The 21,888-nt window shown below is 46.9% G+C and overlaps 7 protein-coding genes across 7 annotated transcripts; 4 read left to right on the top strand and 3 right to left on the bottom strand.

Annotated features, from left to right (window-relative positions):
- Positions 1 to 2,058: 2,058 nt before the first annotated feature.
- SERLADRAFT_389014 (uncharacterized protein) lies at positions 2,059 to 2,581 on the top strand (the record flags this gene model as incomplete). The annotated part of the gene is made up of 1 exon (XM_007318155.1): positions 2,059 to 2,581. A coding segment is annotated over one exon (156 nt), but the record flags the coding sequence as incomplete, so codon positions are not given.
- A 2,439-nt stretch (positions 2,582 to 5,020) lies between these two features.
- Positions 5,021 to 7,100, top strand: SERLADRAFT_408236 (uncharacterized protein; the record flags this gene model as incomplete). Its single annotated transcript, XM_007318154.1, has 5 exons — positions 5,021 to 5,066; positions 5,231 to 5,283; positions 5,339 to 6,261; positions 6,315 to 6,974; positions 7,043 to 7,100. 5 exons carry the CDS (start codon positions 5,021 to 5,023, stop codon positions 7,098 to 7,100), a joined length of 1,740 nt encoding a protein of 579 aa, XP_007318216.1.
- Positions 7,101 to 8,384: 1,284 nt separating this feature from the next.
- On the bottom strand, positions 8,385 to 9,745 carry SERLADRAFT_467127 (uncharacterized protein; the record flags this gene model as incomplete). The annotated part of the gene is made up of 5 exons (XM_007318153.1): positions 8,385 to 9,080; positions 9,136 to 9,199; positions 9,254 to 9,399; positions 9,456 to 9,534; positions 9,588 to 9,745. 5 exons carry the CDS (start codon positions 9,675 to 9,677, stop codon positions 8,461 to 8,463), a joined length of 999 nt encoding a protein of 332 aa, XP_007318215.1.
- Positions 9,746 to 10,610: 865 nt separating this feature from the next.
- SERLADRAFT_415390 (uncharacterized protein) lies at positions 10,611 to 13,806 on the bottom strand (the record flags this gene model as incomplete). The annotated part of the gene is made up of 4 exons (XM_007318152.1): positions 10,611 to 12,228; positions 12,280 to 12,965; positions 13,017 to 13,513; positions 13,574 to 13,806. 4 exons carry the CDS (start codon positions 13,785 to 13,787, stop codon positions 11,235 to 11,237), a joined length of 2,391 nt encoding a protein of 796 aa, XP_007318214.1.
- Positions 13,807 to 13,997: 191 nt separating this feature from the next.
- On the bottom strand, positions 13,998 to 14,944 carry SERLADRAFT_467120 (uncharacterized protein; the record flags this gene model as incomplete). Its single annotated transcript, XM_007318151.1, has 5 exons — positions 13,998 to 14,248; positions 14,302 to 14,490; positions 14,548 to 14,663; positions 14,731 to 14,790; positions 14,842 to 14,944. 4 exons carry the CDS (start codon positions 14,858 to 14,860, stop codon positions 14,305 to 14,307), a joined length of 381 nt encoding a protein of 126 aa, XP_007318213.1.
- A 148-nt stretch (positions 14,945 to 15,092) lies between these two features.
- Positions 15,093 to 16,838, top strand: SERLADRAFT_467115 (uncharacterized protein; the record flags this gene model as incomplete). The annotated part of the gene is made up of 5 exons (XM_007318150.1): positions 15,093 to 15,302; positions 15,354 to 15,477; positions 15,533 to 15,774; positions 15,832 to 15,926; positions 15,984 to 16,838. The coding sequence occupies 5 exons, from the start codon at positions 15,177 to 15,179 to the stop codon at positions 16,516 to 16,518; spliced, it is 1,122 nt and encodes a 373-aa protein (XP_007318212.1).
- Positions 16,839 to 17,477: 639 nt separating this feature from the next.
- SERLADRAFT_361384 (uncharacterized protein) lies at positions 17,478 to 21,858 on the top strand (the record flags this gene model as incomplete). The annotated part of the gene is made up of 13 exons (XM_007318149.1): positions 17,478 to 17,683; positions 17,743 to 18,001; positions 18,059 to 18,229; positions 18,853 to 18,973; positions 19,021 to 19,399; positions 19,453 to 19,767; positions 19,942 to 20,287; positions 20,343 to 20,441; positions 20,499 to 20,529; positions 20,586 to 20,799; positions 20,850 to 21,156; positions 21,226 to 21,415; positions 21,467 to 21,858. The coding sequence occupies 13 exons, from the start codon at positions 17,478 to 17,480 to the stop codon at positions 21,643 to 21,645; spliced, it is 2,817 nt and encodes a 938-aa protein (XP_007318211.1).
- Between the last annotated feature and the right edge of the window lie 30 nt (positions 21,859 to 21,888).

The following is a 21,888-nucleotide window of genomic DNA, read 5'->3' as shown; positions in this document are numbered from 1 at the left end:
AGAAACCGACGCCTCTGACTTCGCTGTAGGAGCCGTCCTATCCCAGAAACAAAACGACAAATTCAGACCCATAGCATTCCTCTCGAAAGCCCTTACCGCTGCAGAACGGAACTATGAAATTTACGACAAAGAGATGCTCGCAGTCATGACGGCGTTAGATGAATGGTGACATCACCTTGTAGGATCGAAACACCCCTTCACCATCTTCACAGATCACCAAAACCTCCTCTACTTCCGTCAACCTCAGAAATACAATCGACGCCAAGCTCGATGGTCATCCCAGCTTGCAGATTATAATTTTAAGATGGAACACGTCAAAGGAAATCAGAATACGAAGGCCGACCTGTTAAGCAGACGGATCGATCATCCTAAAGGCACAAACGATAACGAGGATCAGATACTTCTCCCAGACGTACATTTCGAATTACTTGACACCAACGAAGGATACCTACCAGATATACGTCAAAGCTTCCAGAAACAAGACGACGTAGTAAAGAAGAACTTGAGAGAGAAGCCGGATACCTGGAAGATGAAGGATAGGATCGTCTGGATCAAGAGAGAGTCCGCGACAAATTCCTACCCGATCCCTTTAGCTGACCGAGTATACGTTCCCCGAAATCACGAACTAAGGGCGCGAATATTGAAAGATCATCACGACGAAGCCCTAGCCGGGCACCCAGGAGAAAGAACGATGTTTGAACGAGTAAACCGAGAGCTCTGGTGGCCAAGTCTTCGTACAGATATCAGACGGTATGTACGAGGATGCGAGAGTTGTCAACGCACCAAGGCACATCGGACAAAGACTAACGCCCCTCTACACCCGAACCCGATACCAGATCGGCCTTGGCAGATTATCACCACCGATCTCATAGGCGCATTACCGGAATCCAAGGGCTACACCGCCGTTCAGGTCTTTGTTGACCGATTTAGTAAAATGGCCCATTTCGTCCCCACCTTCGTCACTCTTGACTCGGCCGGTTATGCACGTCAACTCCGAGATAATGTAATACGACTCCACGGAATTCCTGAAAAGATCGTCTCCGATCGAGGTCCTCAATTCATGTCTCGATTCACAAAAGACTTCTACGACCTAATGGGGATAACACCAGGCCTCTCTACAGGCTATCACCCTCAAACAGACGGACAATCCGAACGGATCAACCAGGATCTAGAGCACTACCTCCGCGTTTTTATAAATCATCGACAAGATGACTGGGCAGACTGGCTCTCCATTGCTGAGTTTACATACAACAACCACCTCCATACTGCAACGAATCAAACGCCCTTCTTTTTGAACTATGGGTTACACCCAAGAACGAATATCACCACCACGTTGTCCCCTCGCTCCGCTTCGGCAGCAGAATTTAGCGAACAAATGAAAAAACTCCACGATATCACGAAATCCTCCCTTCTTGTAGCAAACGAGAATCTGAAGAAGTATTACGACCGTAAGAAATCCCCCTCCCGGGAGTACCAAGCTGGCGACAAAGTCTGGTTAGAAGGGCATAACATCACAACGGATAGACCAATGAAGAAATTAGACGATAAACGCTTCGGACCTTTCAAAGTCACCCAAAAGGTCGGACCCTCCGCATATCAGCTCGACATCCCTAAAAGTTGGAAGTCCATTCACCCCGTATTCAACGAAGCCATCCTCTCACCATACCACGCTCCCGAATTCCTCAATCAACCAATTTCCTCGCGACCACCACCCGAGATTGTGGAAGGAATAGACGAATACGAAGTAGAGAGTATAATCGCTTCCAGACCGACTAAACTGAAAGGTAGTAAGCTCGACTACCTAATTCACTGGCATGGTTATCCAGTCTCTGAACGCACTTGGGAACCCGACACCAATCTTACGCATGTCGCTGATTTACTCGCCACCTTCCACAAAACAAATCCCGCCGCCCCTCGTATTATTACCGCTTCTCTTCACTTCCGTCCTTACGAAAACTACACCGCCACTTCTAAACCGCCGATGCTTTTTGATTGGATTAGTAACAAGTTCCAAAGTGCCGCATCCGGACTCATGAGGACACGAGTCTTATAAAAGGGGAGCTAATGTCAGGAATCGATTTTTCTTATCGCATTCCCGTCATGTCGTGGTTAGCAGATTCGATCCCCATCACTCCTCTTGCTCTTGGACTAGAGATTACAGCCGGTGTCTTATTACTTTTATCATTTTTCTTCTTATTCTCTCTTCACACTCACGTTATATCGTACCTACAACGAGGTAGACTCGTTGTCGACCCTCAAGAAGATATCCAGATGACATAGCCATGATCCAGTGCTATGTCTGGGAATACTTCGGAGGAATATTGATAAGCGAAGAAGGTAGTGAATCAGCGCCTTCTCATGGGCTTACTGATACAGCCAATTGCATATCCCTTACCAATACGTCTTCTCATACGATTAGTAAACACGATAGATCGGACCACTTCCTCCCTTTTTTCTTATTGGTTAGTTAGCTGGTCAGACCACTTTCTCAGTAGTTCCCTTTCTCGGTCTGACCATCGCCGTTCACTATATAGAGAAGTATATACTCGATGTATTGTTCTCTAGTTCAATATTAGTTTGGATTTGCGCTCTTACCGATACTCTTCATTCTCATACTCTGATTCACCGCCTTCAAGGAAGGACTTGACCAGACATTGAGCTTTGTTATATAGCTTTGTATTTGTTGCCTGACATTCTGACTCCGTGTCGCTGATAACAATGACTGAGTTTTCTCTTTTCATCTTGTAGGTAGGAGTCGACGAGAAATGTGGATACAGTGAGTTTCGGCAATAAATTAGATTCAAGTATGCTCTAGTAATGTGACGTTGATTAATCCACACGCCACTACATTGCATTTATAAAGGTCCGTTGTTGCCATCGTGTTGCTGTATTATCTCCATCTCCTCCTCAGTCAACTACAGAACTCATTGAGAAGACTCTACCACATCAATGAATACCACTCCAAGTCCCAGCCATCCAACCCTTCTTGTACTCAATGCAGTGAGTAATATCAATCATCAATACTGTAGACATTTGGATTTGATTTCACACATTTCAATTGACAGGATCTTGCTTGTAGTGTCATTTGGTCATCAACAACTGGGGCTGCCTTCGCGCTTGTGGTATCAATATTATTATGGTAAGCATTTTGTTTCTCTTTTCATTACCTCACATTCACATGCCTCGATTTCCAGATTTCTGTCAGGACCAGAACTCACGAGGAACAAGTCATTTTTGACGACAATTGTCACAAATTGATTTTTGTTTTAACTAAGTGCTTCTACATTTTTGCTGTTACCTTACAGTTGTAGTTGTATACTTGTAGTGTCCTCCTGATTGATAAATATAACCTGACTTTTTTACTTAATTTCCATGCCTTTCGTTTGTGTGATTTGGGGATATCCGAGTCAGCCAAACTGTAAAGATACTAATGATGGCACTTCAGTCATGATCGAGATAACATTAGCCATGATCCGGCTGAGATGAATTATCAGCACTAACAAGGAAACTGCTAGACCAAGCCTGTCTGGCCTGTTGCTATCTGCCTGGTTGTGCTGGTCGCGCTGGTCATACTGGTCACGCTGGTTGCACTGGTTGCGCTGATTGGACTGGTTTGAGTGGTCTGTCGCACATGTCATATATGGTCTCATAAATGAGACTAGGTATCTAATGATGGTTGATCTTACTAGGGCGTAATTTCGATCATGACTTACAAGGCATTGTTGCAACGTTTTGATTCTTTTAAGGCTACCTAAAATCTAACGACCTGAAGTGGCCATTCTAGACCTTGTATGGGAAAATGGATTTTTCCGACATATGGAGCGTGCTTCTCAGAATGACAGCATATTCAAGTCCAGACGGTATCGTGGTGTAGTGACTTGCTTCATGAACTAGCATGGCTACTTTTATTCCTTACTGACCGAAGGACAAAGAAGTGGTACATCATAGACGAAGACCTAATATTCGATACAAAGGTTAAAGATGGATCAGCCAGCGAAACTGACTGGCGAGGCTGGCCGCGTGGCCGTAAATACGTCGAGTGGACTGGGTGGTGTAACATGTTGAGTGATCTGCTCAGCCGAGTTTTCACCCTCCCCTCAAAGGGGGGGTAGTAAGGATTCCATCTGAAAGGATGCTAAGACCTAACATAACGACAGCAAGTCTCACCATGTAGACTTATAAGAACACCTGTGAATAGGTGGCGCGGTGAAGATCGGGAGCAAACCTACACACGCAAAATATGTGAACGCCTACCACGATAGTTGAACTGCCCATCAGGTCGAAATATCAGGAAAGCATTCAGGGCCTGGCACTGTGAAGAATAGGCCTTATGAAGACGGTGAATGGACATAGCAGACAAATTTCAGAGCTCTGAATGATGCGGCATCCTATATCTGCGCTACATGGTCAAAGTCAAGATTAGTGCAAAGGTCATTCCAAGTGATATATAGACATACCTTCGCCACTCCGAGTCAAGGCCTTGCAAGAAAGAGCTTCCCGAATCGCAACCAAATAATTTGAAGATTTCCCCATATCGTTGTAAAAACATATCCTTCAACACAAATCCTCTGGTGTATCACACTCGTAAAAGCCAGTGAGAAGGTAGGTTGCATGTGAGCATTTTATTTTACTGTACACAACGATGATAACATTGGCTACGAATTTGGATGTTCCTTTGGTCAAATTACGAACAACCCACGGTAATATAGGTTGCCCGAACTCAAGACAAGGATCCTTCTACCAAAGCTACTCCATCATACCGAAACACGTAGGAAACGGGGGATCAGAGACAGGAAGAACGTTTGCGATGCATGTCAACCGTCGTCGTCGCTCTGGTCACTTGAAGCAAGACTCATGTCGTTTTTCTGTTTTTTAGGCTATGGCCTGCTGAGGTAAGCGACGCTGACTGTGAAATTTATCATTCCGATTCGTCATCGTGCTGGCTTTACAAATGCACTGTAGTACTACTGGGCAAAGGCCCTGAGACGAACCAAGCCATCCAGAAACACATTTATACACGATGAATGTGCGCCTCGAGACTACTGTTGTCTATGTATTGCTAGCTCGTGAGCTGCTGAAGTAAGCGGGACGTAACTTTAAGTTGCGCTCGAATGCACGTGACTGAAACGCGCTTACGGCGTTTAATTCACTGGTCGCGTCACGTTTACTAACTTGAATGCACTTTGGACTCCTTCAATTTAACTCTTATACTATTGACTTTCCAAATCAGTGACTTTGCAATTCTCTACTACTAACATGACTGACTTACCCGAAGAATTTGTAGTAAGTGGTATCTTATTTTAATACATAGCTAGGAACATATCAATGTTACCTACAGATGAGAAGGAAACGCAAAAGAGCGCTATCGATGCAGTATGAAGAAATGGACTTTTCAAACGACACGTCCATTCTCTTCACCTCTGAGACTCAAGAGAGCAAGGACATGGTTATCTCAGGCTCCCTCATCCCTGAAATCGTCACTCTAGGCCATGAAGAGGTGTCAAGTCCCATCCGCAATACTTCAGACGATATTGTTGTAGAATATACAAAAGCCCCTCGAATCAACAAGAAATGCGCACCCAAAATCGAAGTCGAAAACTCAGAGACCGTAGTCACAGTGGAAAGATTCCTCCGTTTATCAACAGAAAAGCCGTCAAGGCGTTATGGGAAGCGAAAAAAGCGAGCCAAGGATATCAAGAGTTCTGGTGTCACTGAATGCGACGCATATATATGCGCAAACCCAAGCTCAGATCCGGTGCTACCTTGGAGCTCTTCGCCTGTTCATGCAAAACTTGCAAGACCATCAGGTTCGAGGAAAGGGAAGCAGTTCCAAACGTCTTGCGCTGAGCGCCTTATGCGCGCAAATGTCTTATCTCATGGGGAGCCCGGCGGAACTTTGGAGCTACAGCGTGGAGGAACTGTACCACCATTGCAGTTTGCCTCGTTCCAAGAGACCCCGATGTCTAGAATCGGTCGGCTGGGGGAATCTACTCCTGACCCCGTACAGATGTCAAACAGAAATAAAGACACAAAAATGTATCAACCTTATGGCCCTTCTCAACAAAAGCCAATCACAAGTTTCAAACCACAGCTCCCTATGTCAACTTGGTGCAGCTCTCAGCCGCACAGTCTCGCCAATAACATACTTCGCACTACCAAGGCCCACAAAGTTCCCAGACCTCAGGTTACTATCCAAATTTCAACTCGCACTCCTCTTGTTTTTGTTCCGTACGAGCAGACTCAACCTGTGGTCAAGTCTTCGTAAGTCCAGCGGAGAAACATTATAGGTAATCTATGACATTGTCCCTCCACAGGAATACTACGAAGTCATCGAGTGGGAAGGGCTTGCAGACCTCCAGACCACCTCTCGAGCTAACAGAAACCACCACCAAATATGCGTCTACAAGCACTTACTTCAACGAAGCAGAACTTGAGGCCCTTTCGCAACCCCCTCCACGGAAACGAGCCAGATATTCCAGTGCTTCGATAGCGCCTATATCGACCAAGGAGCGTTCGCGCGCAAGTGCCGCCTCTCATGCTTCGATCCAACAGAAGCCTCGAGTCCACGAACCACAGGCTAAGAGTGCAGACGTTTCATGGCCCGTAGAGAAAATACCAGTACAACGTGCCGGTGCTTTAACTAAAGCAAATCGAAGTGTATCCTCCAACCAGTCTACTTGTGCCGAAAGTCAGGAATCGAACATTAGTGTGCCAGTAGCACCCAAAAAACCTATGAGGCCTCTGGCGTCTTATATGGATTCTTTCATGGAGACTGCGCGAAACGTTCAGATACTGCAAGCTACGAATGCGGCTGAAGGGAAAAAGAGTCATGTGAATGATATGGTTATAGGAAGGGAATATAAAACCTTGCGACGGCAGTCGGAGGGTAAACAAACTACTACTGGACAAGTCCAACCTCAGCTCTCAGACAACACGGATCCCGGCCCGCCTTGCGAAGATTTGAAAAGACCAGGGTGAGTCATTTTGTTTACCTTAATTTTCAGGAGGCTTTCTCTTAACTCTTATTCACGCTTATGTTCAGTCAAAGCAGGCATTCAAAGGCGAGAGGTCCTCCCTCCGCATGGAACGGGGGGGCTTAGTCACTCCTCATACCGGTCACCCTACTGCATCACTCCGTATCGAGACCAGGTATCGCGGACAAACACAGAAATCCTTTCCCTCGAAACATCTCGATGACCTCGAATATCTTTTCGGTCCAGAGGAGGGAGTGGCTGACATCTCACTATTTTCGGACGACCTCTTCTCCGGCAGTGACAACAAATGAAGTACGAAACACGATGATAACATGTCTACAAAACACCTGTATTTATATACATTCTCCTGCTTCTTCTATTTTGTGCTACATTGTGTAATTCACTCCATCCTCGCAAGGACATTTGCATTCTGTATTGTTCCTTTACCGTGTATTCTCTACTCTTACCAGTGCTGTAGAACATGGAACAAATTTTATTTTAACAGTACCTTTTCATTGTATTATATTTGCAACCTTATCATATTCGGAAACCCTGGCTGAAGCGCTGAAGGACAGTGTCGGCGGAGTGAACCTTACGTCTCTTGTTGTTCATAGCTTCATGCGCAGTTCCGGTGATCCTGTTTGCGTATATCGGTTTTACGCCAGTATCAATTATGACATGATCGTATGAACCAGGGCCACACGACCTTGATAGAAGCGGGTGAGTTGAACAAGGCCGACAATTATGTATTACTGACAAAAAATTAAACGATTGATCGATCACGATCGTGACAGCTAAAATACACAGGACTACAAATTTGTATGGTCGTTTCCAGGGGTAAAATGAACGTACTGCACAAAGTACAAGGACTGGAAGCTTTATTATTAGCAGCAAGGCAAGGTACAGCAGAGTGCACATGGCATAAAGTTGATGGTCCAGGGCGCATTGGCTAATAGGATGGCTATGAGTGGGTGACATCACGATGAAAGATGAAAAAAAAAAGTAGTGTTGGACTGTCTGATGATCGACTGTTATTATTGTTTCTATGCACTAGGTCAATGATTTGGCGGTTATTCAGGTACTGACCAGCTCCAGCCCCCATGATGATCATTCTATGTCAACAATTCCTCACGACTGTCACGGTATTTGATAGTTTCCTGAATAACGATATTGGCATCCCTGCATCAGTGAACAAGGGTGAACTGGCAGACACTATGGTGGCCTGCACTACTCCATTCCCAGTTGTAGTGTGCTATCATATTTCCGTTGATCATGGGCGATTCTGCACACTTCGAGGACAGGTCAGAGCAGTGAGTGCCATAGTACGCACCGCCCGCGAAGCTGTACTGTACCAAAAGCACTTTCGCCCAGATCGTTCTGATGCACACAACTCTTTCCTAATCGAAAAATCTAGAAAAAATCTATTACCCACAGGTAGAGTACGGTGAAACATATAATTCACAGGTAGACCATAAGACACTGCCCTCTAAACACCCAGTGCTCGCTTGCCACTTTGCCAAACCGCAAAGCTGATCGCATTCATTGGTATAATCTTCAAGTAGCCTATACTAAGACCAACGAAGAAACCTCGCCATCCACCAGAAGCATATACTGAACCAACAGTTTCTCCCCATCGGAGCCACCTGTCGGGACGCGTAAGCCCGCCGACTTGCATTCTGCGGCGCACTACTTCAAATGGATATGATACTGTCTGAGCGATAGCACCAGACACAGCACCGATGGCTAAGTTTGCTACTGGAGGAGGCCTCTGAGACCTGTCGTGCGTAGCAGGATAAAAATGGGCACGAAGGAAATCCCAGGTGAGGAATGCGGTGCCAGCATACGGGATCATACCAATCATAGTCACGGAGAAGCCACGATAAAACTTGAGAATGGGGAGACGTTCGAACACCTGTTTCGGAGTGGTGGATACTGAAGATGTTGATGGTTGCGATGTTGGTATTGCACTCTCAGAGTATATGCGTGACATTGCACGTAAGAAGGACGGCCGCTGTGGATTAGGAGAATGGTCTGGCTGTCGACTTTGGAATGCCATGCGTACGCGTATCAGCTCAAGAGGGTAGGTGAATACCACAGAGGTCATTCCTACAACCTCAGTAAGTAGGAGTCGTTTCAGACTGCTTGTTGTAATGGGAAGTACCTGCAAGTGCGCCTGTGGCAAAACGACGATAGTTATTTTCATGATCCTTCGTAGGCATTAATAGCTATCGAAAAGTACGTTTACATGTGAAATGCTAGACGAACTAGAAACAACTTACTGGACGCCATTGATCATATGCCATGAATTTTATGGCAGCGTACGGAAATATTCGCAGAAGTGTGGCTGAGTGGCCTTGAAGTAATCCTCGTAGGCCTCCTTCTTTGTAGATCGAGAGTCCCGCTCTATATGCACCGCTCCAAGTTCCTTGACGGTGTTTGCGTCAACAGACTTGATTTATAATTCAGTAACCAGGCGCATACCTGCATATTTCTGAAATTCTGGGTTTGAGGCTTGGAAGAGAATCTTTACTCTGTCGAGAGGGGCAACTGCTGTCTTTGCCTATGGTGCTGGTGAGTACTGTGATTTCGGCGCCCACCGGAGATGATACGCACGACACATCCCGCAATACCACCAGCGAGTCCAGAACGAATGGCATAATCAAGGCTTCGCTTGTCTCGCGTTGCAGAGACACTGTTACTCATGAATATCCAAAGAAAAGACTGAAAACGCTCATGTGCAGCGTCCAAGGGAGATGGTTATAAGATTACTCAAGCTCAAGCTCCGTCGTCGGCACTCTTACCCGTTACAGTCACATGTGACGATAATCATGTGATTCTGGCCCAGTGGGACGCGTCTCTGACCCTGAGCTGGCTTCAACGCTCCATCCTCCTACCACGACCAGCAGACCAAAATGTCCACAAAGATAAAGAATCCCGACGTGAAGGTACTCAAAGGGCAGGAAGGTAAACGCTGGACGCATATATCTACACTGTGTAGGCGCTTATTGTCACATTCAGCTGAGGACGCAGTGCTGCAGTATATCAAACGGGTTAACAGCAGGAAAAGCACGCATATATATGCACTTCGCTGATGCTTTCGCTACAGATGAATCGTCCATTTGGCGCCGTAGATATATCAGCTAACTTGAAAGGTGCAGTGCCGAAGACAGCGACACAAAAGATTCTTGTGACTCTCGCGGAAAAGGGAGAGATAGTTCAAAAAGCATATGGTAATGCAGATTGATCTTTATTCTAACATGAAGCCCATTGATTGCTACGTCCTTATCCTCAGGAAAAACAAACTTCTTTGTAGCCAATCAAGCACACATAGAAAGTGTTCCTCCCGAGAAATTGGCGGCTCTAGAGATCGAATGCAAAGCGACCGAGGAGGACAATCAGACTTTGGCCATAGAGGTTAGGTCTGCATCAAACGGTACGTATACAAACCTTCACAAGCTATATAAATACTAACAATGCTACTTCAAAAAGAGCTAAGCAGACTTAAAAGTACCCCTACGGATGACGAACTAGATGAACAAATATCCAATGTGAATCAGAACGTACGAGCCCATTTCATTCGCTTGCCTTCCAATCAGAAACCTCAAACATGTTTCTTCAAAGAAAGGTCAAATTTTGACACGTTTAGCGCCTCTCCGGGATGGCACGCCCCTTATATCTCCGCAAGAACTGACACAACTTGATAGCGACTGGGTAAGATGGAGAGCAGAATGGGTCCGCCGACGCAAAATATTTAACAAGTCAGTAATGTATCCCCTTATCCTTGCCTAACATTTCCCCAAGCCAAGGAATCCGTTTGATAACGATGAATCACCAACTCATAACCTCATAACCTAATGTCTATCGCTAATCGTTTTCTTTAGCTTCTGGCTGCTTGCTACAGATGCATTACCGCCTCAGGATGCTACTTCTCTGACGGAGGACCTAGGGATCGAGTTTGACACATCAGAACACTCAATCCTCGAACGCGGCCCTCTTTGCGCAGCTAACACTACCAAATTTGGCGCTGGTGTCAAGAGGAAACGAGATTAAGACCTTGTTCACAATGATGCTCACATTATTTTGACTAGACCATACTGAAGTCACTCATCATATTCATCCTCTGCAAACCATTCCCGGAGTCGAAAGAGTTTTTTGTTGTATTATACAGTGTAACTAACCGAGACTATTGTATGACTTGCGTATTTGACAATCGACGCATACCGTCCAAAACACAACACAAAACACACATAGTTTTGCACTCTAATCCAAACTAAACGCTGAGCTCTGCCATCCAGGTCGACTTTTCTCCTGCGAAGTCTTCGCATCCACAGTTTGTTTGAAAGATTGCACTTTCCGTAAACCTTCCTTTCGAGCGCCTTTCGCCTGCTCCGCCAACCCCTTCCCAGACTCCTTAATGCCCTTGGTGTCAATGCCCGGTAATCGTTCGGAGAGAGGTTTCGAACTAATTCCCAGTGGTCCGTGTTTTTCTCCAGATAGTATCTGCGGCTCTGCGCCCATGGCAATCTTTGCGTCACTGCCAATGTTATCCTTAACTACACCCGTTCCAGTCGCTTTCCATCCTTCCAGAACACCTCCTTCCATCTTGCGGAATCTACCTATCTCACTCCAAATGGCAGCTGCAAGAGAAGCGCCAGGACCTAGCCCTGTATCACTAAATACCTCAGAGCGTCTGCCAACGTCCCATGCAAGAGCATCAGCAGTCTGGAAAACCCCTCGAATCTGTTCCTGTAGCGTTTTCTCCAGGGCTTCCCTGAATCGAAGAACAAAGACCGGTTTGAAGACAGACGCGAGGATAGCATGGTTGGACTGCTTGACTTCTACAGTTACATCCTCAGAGACAGTAACATCAACTCTTTCGATCTTGAAGTATCGTCCTGCGTGCTGTCGCTCCTCAAGGCCTTGCGGTGTGTTTGGAATCAATCGGAATTTTAGATCTACGTCGATACCTTGAGAAGGAAGAGTGAATTCCATGAGCCCTGTGAAATCGCTTGGTCCGATGGTAGCGGTCTTGTCCTTGTACCAAAATGAAACTTCCTTCAAGGCGAGCTGCATCGCCTGGAGACGAATATGTGTTAATGTACCGATCGCGGTTGTGGAGGCGGCACCACTTTCTGGCGCAGAAATGTCAATATCCGTGATGTTACGAATATACACGTGCCCCGGGAGAACGTTGAGGGAAGAGATATCCAAGTTTTCCAAAACGAACTCAACATCAGAGTCGACGTATTCGGTCCTGACACATTTACTCAGACAACATCAATAGCAGGATGATGAACGACCTTACCTGGGTATTGGGATATCCTTGAGCATCCCCAGAATTCTTTGCGCATAAACATTGAATATGTCTTGCCAAAACCAAGAAGCTTGGTCCACCGCGAACTGGAATCCAATCTGTCCTCCAGCGACGATACCACGCTCGACCTCATCCGCAAACTTTGAATGCGCTTTTCTGACACGTTGCAGGTCAGCGTCCTTGGCCATGGCGTGCTGGAAGTCACGAAGCTCGTGTCTGAGAGCATGAACATCCTGCTTCCACTGCTGGCCGACTTCGGACTCCTGATTCAAAAGCTCTTTCCATCGACGAGTAAGGGATTTGTATTCCTCATGAGCTTGTTCGGAGCGAGCATATCCAGGCTTCTCGAGGCTGCCTCTGACGTAGGCAAAGAATTCATTAAACCAAGATTTAAGATCCTCGTCTCTCCTAACGTCTACGGCACATGTACGAATCTTGGATAAGACGTCGTCGAGTGATTTGCCGTCTGCAAGACGTTCAACCAAGGTACGAATATTTTGAATAGCTTGTAGGATATGCTGCTCTTCGGTTGGGTCATCAATGAATGTGTCAAGGTTGGTCGACTGATTGACATCAGCGGCAGTATCCAGGGATTTGTTCATCCACTTGGAGAAGGTATCGAATAGGGTTACAAGGGCATTATGATACGCTTCATCGCTCTGGGCGCGATCACAGATCTAATAAGAAAGTTTGGAATCAAATCAATGACAGATTGGTGAAGTACATACCTTAAAGTATGCTTCTCGCAACCTCACACTAGTTTTCTCAGTCGTGTCTTCAGCCGAAGACTTGACATTTTGGCCGACTCCAATGGCCTTAGATCCGACTTGTTTTGTGACATCCATAGTTTTTTCAAACTTGACCTTTGGGTCAGAATCTATCTCCTGCTCTTCCGGTGACTTTCTCTTCCTGCCCAAATTATCCCTCTCACCTTGCTGCACCTTCGAATCGAATTCTCGAAGGCTGTCTTTAGCAGCACCGGCCTGACTTTCAATGACTCCAGCGAGATCAGCGAAGGCAAGGCGAGCAAAAGACGCAAAGTCATTCAAAACGAATGATCCCTCGCCGCTAGAATTCGTCCATAAGATGTGGATGAGAGTGCGGATAGCAGCCCGAAGTTTCTTGATATCTGCTGTTGCTTCGTCCGTATCAATTGCTTCTATAGAAGTGTGGGAGTAGTCTCCCTCCGAGAGGTGCCAGAGTGCTTCCTGAAGCTGATTGTCGCCTGTGAGGTTGAAGATCGACGGTTAGCGGGTTCGCAAATGAAAACTAAAGCCTGATTTACCATTCTTATTCGAGCCAAGCTGCCTATATGCTTGTAAAACGTTGCGTAGGCCATTCGCAAGAATTTTGCCAGGCTCGCTGAGCTTTCCAGCGCCTGGTGAGTCTACTGTCGATAAGACATTGTTGAGCGACCAATCTATATATTGGTTAACCTGATGTTGGTTTGGTAGTTTTCCAGCGTCGAAGGCTGCGATTACAGCGGTTGTTTTGTCCATCTTTTGAGAGCAGAAGATTGGGCGGTACAAGTTCAACGACGAAGGGTTTATATACGACCTGCGGATATCGTCATCAGCGTATACCCCTCTCTCACTTGACAGCTTGGCGCAGGTGGAACAACTACTATGACGAAGATATGACGCGCCGAGATCGATCGCGTCGGTCACGTGCTCATAAAAATGCATTCAAACGAGTCGATCACCCAAGTCCAGGCTCAAGTCAACGTCTTCATTGTCCTCCTGAAAGATGTCAGATTATCCGTGTCGACAAAGGTATGGCGTACATACAACTGCCTTGCCAACAGTCCGTGTCTAAAGAATAATAGGAAATGTACAATGTAGCATACATACATCTCAATCACATAAGACCAAAGAATTGAAGTAAGGACATACACTAGGAATAAAATTAACGAAATATAGGTACAGTGATTTTGAGTGATTACGGGCACAGACGCACGAATCTGGAACAAAAAATATAATGAGCAGAGCTTTGGAAGATATTTTTATAGCTCACGAATTATTCTTCACTATCATCGTCGGAATTTTCTACATCACTCGACGCTGGCTCTGGCGCCTTCTTTTTAGAAGGCTTGGGTTTAGGAGAACTTTTAGGCTCTTTTGCTTTAGGTTCTTTTGCCTTCTTCGCCTTTGGATCCTTGCCACGATTAGGATTCTCAGGTGCTTCGCGCCATAGGGCACCTATCTGGGAGCACAAGACGTGTTTAGTGAATGAGCTACTGGTGAGCGTCAAAAGCTATACCTCGACCATAGCATCTTTTACGGTCTTTCCCTGATGAGCTTCAAGCCACGGCTTCATATGTGATTGAACAAATAGATTGTAAGCTGTAGGGGCACGTTTTGGCTTATCAGATTTATCTATGGAAATCATGACGGAATGTGAGATATTGTGTGTGGCTAAGGATAGGGCATATACACTGCATACCTGCTTTTGCACGCGATGTCTTTGCATTTGCGCGTTTGGTGGCGGTTTTGGTAGTGGTTTCTGTGATGTTGGTATGAGGGTGACGGCTCGTGCACGGCTCGACGGACATACCTGTAGCAGTTTTGGCCATTGCGACTAGGTGAGGGATATAAAGAGAGGGTAAAATAGAGGCTAGGGCACACCAAGACGGGTCCTTATAGTGAGGGGTCGCGTCGGGGTTTCAACGCGTGGTGTTGAGAGTCACGTGTGGGGGGCAGTGGTCAAAGCGCGGAGAGACTAAAATAGGATATGATAAATATAGCAATCGCCTAACGCCGCGATTTAGCCGGGACCTATATGAAGTCGTTGTGGAACTCGTTGTCATCCACTTTTCTTTTTTGCTCGCCTTCCTCCTCCTCCGCACGCAGCGACCTTCTAGCCTTTTACTTCTGACCCTTTCTTGAGACATGTCTCGCTCCACTCTTTCCGCTATTCTGGCCGTCGCCGCTGCCTCTACCCTAGTTTTCGCCCAGCCTGACCCCGCTGACCCTACTCCTCTGGTGGACAAGCACTACGCTTACCCTTCAGGCATCGTCAGTGCCTTCACTTTTACTCGTATCCCATATTCTCATCTCGCTTTTTAGCCCTACCAAGTCGACTACAACACCGCCGCAATTCGTGGTCCCCAAACTGGTTACAACATCTGTAACTCCACCACTCAAAACCAGCAGTCCGAGTGTCAGACTTCTTTCGTAAACCACATTGACGGTAATTGACCACCGCATCGCTGCTTTTTCGACTCATTCCAACTTGCTTTTGCTAGATTTCTGTCTATGGGCACCTGCCACACCCAACTCTACCATCGCTGACACCGAAGCTGAGGAAGTCGCATGGTGCACAAAGTCCGGTCACGGAACGCGTGTGATTCCCGAGGGTGCTCTCCAGGCAGTGCAGTACCTGCGTACCCCTGATTATATTCAGATCACCGGTTTCTTCGACCAAACACAGCTCAATATGGCTGCTGGCGATTACGGAGGAGAACTTGACCCTCACGGCGCCGACTTGGTGAGCAAGCTCGTCCTCATTGTATCGTAACATACGTTTTACCTATATCTTCGCCAGCGTGGTAACCCTCTTGGTGGTCTCATGTACTCGAACGCGTACCCCTCTAACAACACCGACAACAGCACCTACACTCAAATTACTGACTGGACCAAGTATGTTCCTAGTTTTATTTGTTTTTAGATCGCTGTTGATCGCTATTTTTAAAATAGCTTCATGGGTGGAAACGCTTTCTGCATCAAGGTTTGTGACCCTACTGGCAGCAACCAACAAGGCTACTGCCAAAACATCTACGATCGTCTCGGTTGTGAATACAACGCTCCCAGCAACGTCGTCAACGGTACCTTCGAAGTTTGTGATGCTGATGACATGACCCCAGTTGGTGTTTATGTGACCAACGGCGCCACCATGACCTACACTCAGCCTGCCGAGTCTCTGGGTGCTATCACCACTGTTCCCTACACTCCGGTTGTTCCTTCGTCGTCCAACTGTGTTCAATACCAGTCTGCTCAGCTGTACTCCGGTGCACCCGCTCCTACCAGTGCTTCCTCCGTTCCTACCTCGTTGCCATCTGGTGGTGCTGGTGGTTCCAACAGTGGTAATGGATCTCCTTCTGGATCTGCCTCCCGCTCTGGATCTGCTGCTGGCACCGGTGCTACTGGTACCAGCAACGGAGCAAACACTCTCGGTGTGTCTGCTGCCGCTAGTGTCGTTGGTGTGGTGTTTGCCATGGCCTTTCTTTCGTAAGAAGGGGGGTTTTGCTGTACAGATCTCATCTATACTTTATACAATTATTGTTTCGCGTTACGACAGCATGACAAGTGAATTGTCGAAGGCTTCGGTACGGATCTTGTCGATTAGCTAGTATGACCGCATCTACGAAGTACTTTACATCGCTACTTCAGGACTTCTACGATGGACTATTTTCCTATTTTAATTCACTTTGTTGAGTGTTGACCGCCCATTAACATTCGTTCCTGCTATACCCTTCTTTGGAATACCTTAGATGATAATGTCTGTTTGTGAACTGGATCTAGTAAGGTGACAGAAACACATCTTACGTGCAACTGTCGGCACATCAGAACATCAGCTAAAAATTATCTAGGCACTGAGTCAAAGATAGCACCTTTACGAGGATTCTGACCAATGGGGAAGATATCTCGTTTGCACGCCCTGGCCCTGCATTGAGGTTATTTATTGCTGCTCTCTGGATTTCTGAATAGAAAAGGATTAGACATAGGTATCCAGATCCAGTCTTGATAATTGTGTAATAATAATCCATGCTATGTCCCGAGAGGCCCCGGCGAAACTACATGGCAAGGGTTCCAGCCGCTAATTATGGTGCCATGCATGTACGTACTCTTTTAACCTGTTACATCCATATGGCTGCTTAGTTTGCTGCGACTTCTTTATTACACCGCCGATTACGCCTTGTGGTGCTTGTAAAGGGCAGACAGAGTTTTGCTGTACCGGGTTTGTTAGGATTCGTAGCTGGACTGCCATACCAAATACCCCACAGAGCTTATTACCGCTGGCACAGGCTCAAAGTCAGAACTGGTATCCCGGCCATCGACCTCAGCCTACTAGTAAAACTGGCACATAGCCTCAGAAAGCCGCCCACAGAAGTCCAGTCCCAATAAAAATCGTCCCATCGTTCACTATAACCAAGCTGTCTTTCTTCCTTTCCTTTCATCTCGCCCGCCTCCATGGCCCCAGTTCCGAAGAAAGCTCTCAAGATTAGTCGGGCGCTGCGCACGGCAGCTAGATTCCCTGCGCGTGTTTCAGGCGGTCGGGGGAGTGGGCGGAATCATTTCTCTCCTTTGCAGGGCGAGCAGCCTGTCGTCTGTTTGCGTCTCCAGATTATTGGCTGCAAGGACTTGTTGCCAAAGAGCAAAAACAGCTCTTGCGATCCGTACGTATCGCGTATGATCCTTCGTGAAACACTATCTGACATCAGCCCCACCACCCTAGTTTTGTTGTCGTATCCCTCCTGAGCACCAGATTTCATACACCAGTGTCAAAGCGAAACACCAATCCAGAGTATGCTCCTAAGGATGCTACATTCGATTTCCCAATATATATCTCCCTAGCTGACAGGCTGGGTACCATTGAACTAGTTGCATGGGACAAGGATATGCTAAAGAAAGAGTATCTTGGTGAAGTCGCCTTGCCTCTGGAGGATTGGTTCAGTAATGATAATGCATTCGGTTTTAATGATCCCCTCAACAAGGTACGTAAGGTTTCATCTACGTGATTACTCGCATCATCGCCTTGACCCGTTCAATAGTCTTCCTCCGCACGCCTCATTTCTACCAGAGCTTCCACGCATGGATCTGGAAGTGTTCAGATCAAGCTCGGCTTCGTCCCGGCTCCCAATACGACCAACCTCATGGAGTATGACGAAGTCTTCGCAGAGCTTATCAAGCGCTCACGTCCTAGTCTCGTATCTGCGCCTCCGGTATGTGCTGAATTTACTTTCAGGCTCCAAGTGATTCTCATGTTCCCTTTCAGACTGAAGGTATTGGCACCCTCCGGTCTCATCAGTATGGACCGGCATACGAAGACGATGGTGGCATCAGCTCAGACGAGGAAGGCAATTCTGACGATGAAGATGACTACGGTGATCGCCCACCTCTATCTCATCTGTATATTCCTTCCACGCATCTCGAGATACGCGAACCGACCAGTGCGTTATCGGACCTCACAGAAGTCATACCTCCAACGCCAACTCCAATTACACCCATGAGGACGCCCTTGGCACTCAAACCCCCACCATCACCTGGGATAGGTCTGTCGCCTGGAATCAAACCTCCTTCATCGCCTGGGATCAAGCCCCCTCCGTCACCTGGAATTAAGCCTCCTCCGTCACCCGGCTTCAAACCTCCTCCGTCGCCTGGGTTTAACATTCCAAAACTGTTCCCTCGTCGGCCTACGTTATCGACTAATCCTTCTTATGATGCATCCTCGTCGTTGGCGGCGCCTTCCGTACCACCAACGCCTGCAGTTACTCCGACGACTCCTGGCCATCGACGCTCAGTAAGCGCTGGCCCCCCCGCATCTGCTGGGGTTAAAACAAAGAAGAAGTTCCGGAAATCATGGGGACCTAAGAAGACAGATTACAATTTCTCAGCTGGTAACGATATTGTTGGCATCGTGATGCTTGAGATTCTGGGTGCTACTGATTTGCCCCGACTTAAGAACAGTAAGCAGTTTTACATATGAGAAGCCCATCTGCTGATATTATATTAGTGACACGTACGGGTTGGGATATGGATCCATTTGTCGTCATTTCGTTTGGTAAGAAGGTTTTCCGTACACGAGTCATACGCCATTCTCTCAATCCTGTGTGGGACGAGAAGATGCTCTTCCACGTTCGTCGGTATGAAACCACCTATAAAGTCCAGCTCACGGTCCTCGATTGGGATAAGCTGTCGTCCAATGATTACGTAGGCGATGCGAGTTTTGACGTGACTGAGCTGATAAGGGATGCTCCCCAACGAGACCCACAAACGGGTTTGTATTCCGAAGATGAAGATGGGAGTCACCCAATGAAGGAGTTTCAGCTGCCGTTGACGACAGCCAAAGAAATGCCTTGGGAAGCCAAACATAATCCTGTTTTAGCTTTTAGGTAGGTCGCAATAGGATGAGAGGCGTGTGCTCTGTTTCATTCAGGATTTTCAGGGCTAAATTCCAGCCTTATGATGGCCTTCGTCAACGATTCTGGCAGCAATACTTGAAGCAATACGATGCATGTGATACGGGAACTCTGTCTCACCTCGAATTGACGTCGATGCTCGATTCGCTGGGTTCCACTCTTTCCAGTCAGACCATTGACTCGTTCTTCATCCGACATGGAAAGATGCCCCATGAAGACGAAATTACCATCGCAGAAGCCATACAATGCTTGGAGACGGAATTGGGTCGACCAAATAGCGAGAAGAAGCGTGTCAATATAGAGGACAATCTCCCAGACAGCAGCGTTCCTGTCACTCCATTGTTATCTAGCGAAGAATCGGCACCTTTCCTTGATGGGCTTGATTTCTCAGGACCTCCACTCAGCGCGATATCGGCAGACGATTTTTCTATCGAGGGTTCATCAAAGGCTTTGCCTCCCTCTGCATACAGCACGGAGCGGAGCGAGCAGCCTTTAATTCAAGTCGCGGAGCCTAGTTCATATAGCTATGGGACCAACGGGACCAATTCACGACAACAGTCCTATTCTTCCTCAGATGTGGAAGATTCTCCTGGGTCTTGGAACTCGGGGTCCATGTCCCACTCCGACGACTCGTTCGAGCGAGTTATCAATGTCAAAAACTGCCCTCTCTGCCACCGCCCACGACTCAATTCTAAAGCAGAAGTGGACATCGTGACGCACCTGGCTGTTTGTGCGAGTCAGGATTGGGCAAAGGTCGACCGTATAGTGGTTGGAAACTTCGTCACTGCTAGTCAAGCACAGAGGAAATGGTACACAAAGATCATCTCTAAGGTATCCAGTGGAGATTACAGGCTTGGAGCGGTTCGTGATGAATCATCCTTGTGATGCACATTTAGTGACATTATTTCACTTTCAGAATTCCGCCAATATCATTGTCCAAAACCGTCTGACGGGTCAGTTAGAGGAAGAGAAGATGCAAGTTTATGTGCGTCTCGGAATCAGACTACTGTATAAGGTAAGTCGAAATGGCTATCCCTCGTACTCTAGGATCTGGCTCTGATCGTTTTTGCAGGGTGCTAGAAGTAGAATGGAAGGTGCTAGAGGTAAAATTGCTTGATTTTTGACTCATACACGCCGCACCTCTAATAACTGGCCAAAGCTCGACGTCTTTTGAAATCCCTCTCCATCAAACAAGGTAATAAGTACGATTCTCCTGATTCAGCACGAGATATTTCTACTTTCATCGAGTTCCACGGGCTGAAGGTGGATGAGATATTAGAACCCATAAGCTCATTCAGTAAGTTCGTATCTTCGCATGTCTCGCCTGCTCCTGACGTGTTATTTGAAGAAACTTTCAACGAATTCTTCTACAGGTACACCTCGCGATTATGTCATTGTTCGTAAAGCTGATTGGATGATACAGGAAACTCAAGCCTTCCGCTAGACCAACAGAAGACATCGATGATCCTGGGCGATTAGTAAGCGCAGCGGACTGTCGACTGATGGTATTCGAAACTGTTTCAGAGGCGACTCGTCTGTGGATAAAAGGTCGGGAATTCACGGTCGCGCGACTACTGGGTGATCGGTATCGTGACCAAGCAGAGCGGTACGCTGGTGGCGCCCTCGCCATTTTCCGTCTGGCACCCCAAGATTATCATCGTTTTCACTCACCTATTGACGGCACGGTAGGACCAATGACATATATCTCTGGCGAATACTACACTGTAAATGTGAGTGCCGGTCTAAGTTTTGTTACGGTGCCTGTGATCTTTTCTCTAACTGCGGCACCCCGCTTTTAGCCTCAGGCTATCCGAAGCGCACTTGATGTGTATGGTGAAAACGCTCGTAAAATCGTACCCATTGACAGCCCCCAGTTTGGTCGTGTGATGGCAGTTTGCATCGGTGCTATGATGGTCGGCAGCATCCAGACCACAGTTCAAGAAGGGGATGAAGTGAAGAGGGGACAAGAGTTGGGCTACTTCGCTTTCGGTGTGTTTCCTGTGTGATTTAGGCATCTTGTTTTACTCATTTTTGATTTAGGGGGCTCGACGGTCGTTGTCCTATTCGAGAAGGGGGCGGTTCAGTGGGACGAAGATCTTCTCATCAACGGTAGGGCCTCACTCGAGACGTTAGTCCGAGTTGGAATGGGCATCGGCCATGCACGTCCCGCTCGAAGTATGTCGATGTCGAGCAAGGCCTCAAGGGCGATGCCAGAATGAATTTTAATCTCTTGACGGACCTTATCATTTCTTTTTCGACGAAATAGCGTTCTGCCAAATATCTTTGCGATCATACCCTCGCATATCTTGCAATAATCTGGCAATATTGTAGAATAATCGGCATGGAAGCACAACTAATATACTTGCAATGTTAAAATACAAAAATCATTCGTTTTCGTTTCCAAAAGAATGGCATTTGATTTGAAGTTGACTGTGACTCGGAAGCTTTGAAGCTTCAGTGAA

The sequence above is a fragment of the Serpula lacrymans genome (genome assembly GCF_000218685.1).
Source record: "Serpula lacrymans var. lacrymans S7.9 unplaced genomic scaffold SERLAscaffold_7, whole genome shotgun sequence".
Classification (NCBI taxonomy): domain Eukaryota; kingdom Fungi; phylum Basidiomycota; class Agaricomycetes; order Boletales; family Serpulaceae; genus Serpula; species Serpula lacrymans.
The sequence above is the reverse complement of the archived record's forward strand: the minus strand, read 5'-3'. Positions and strand labels throughout refer to the sequence as shown.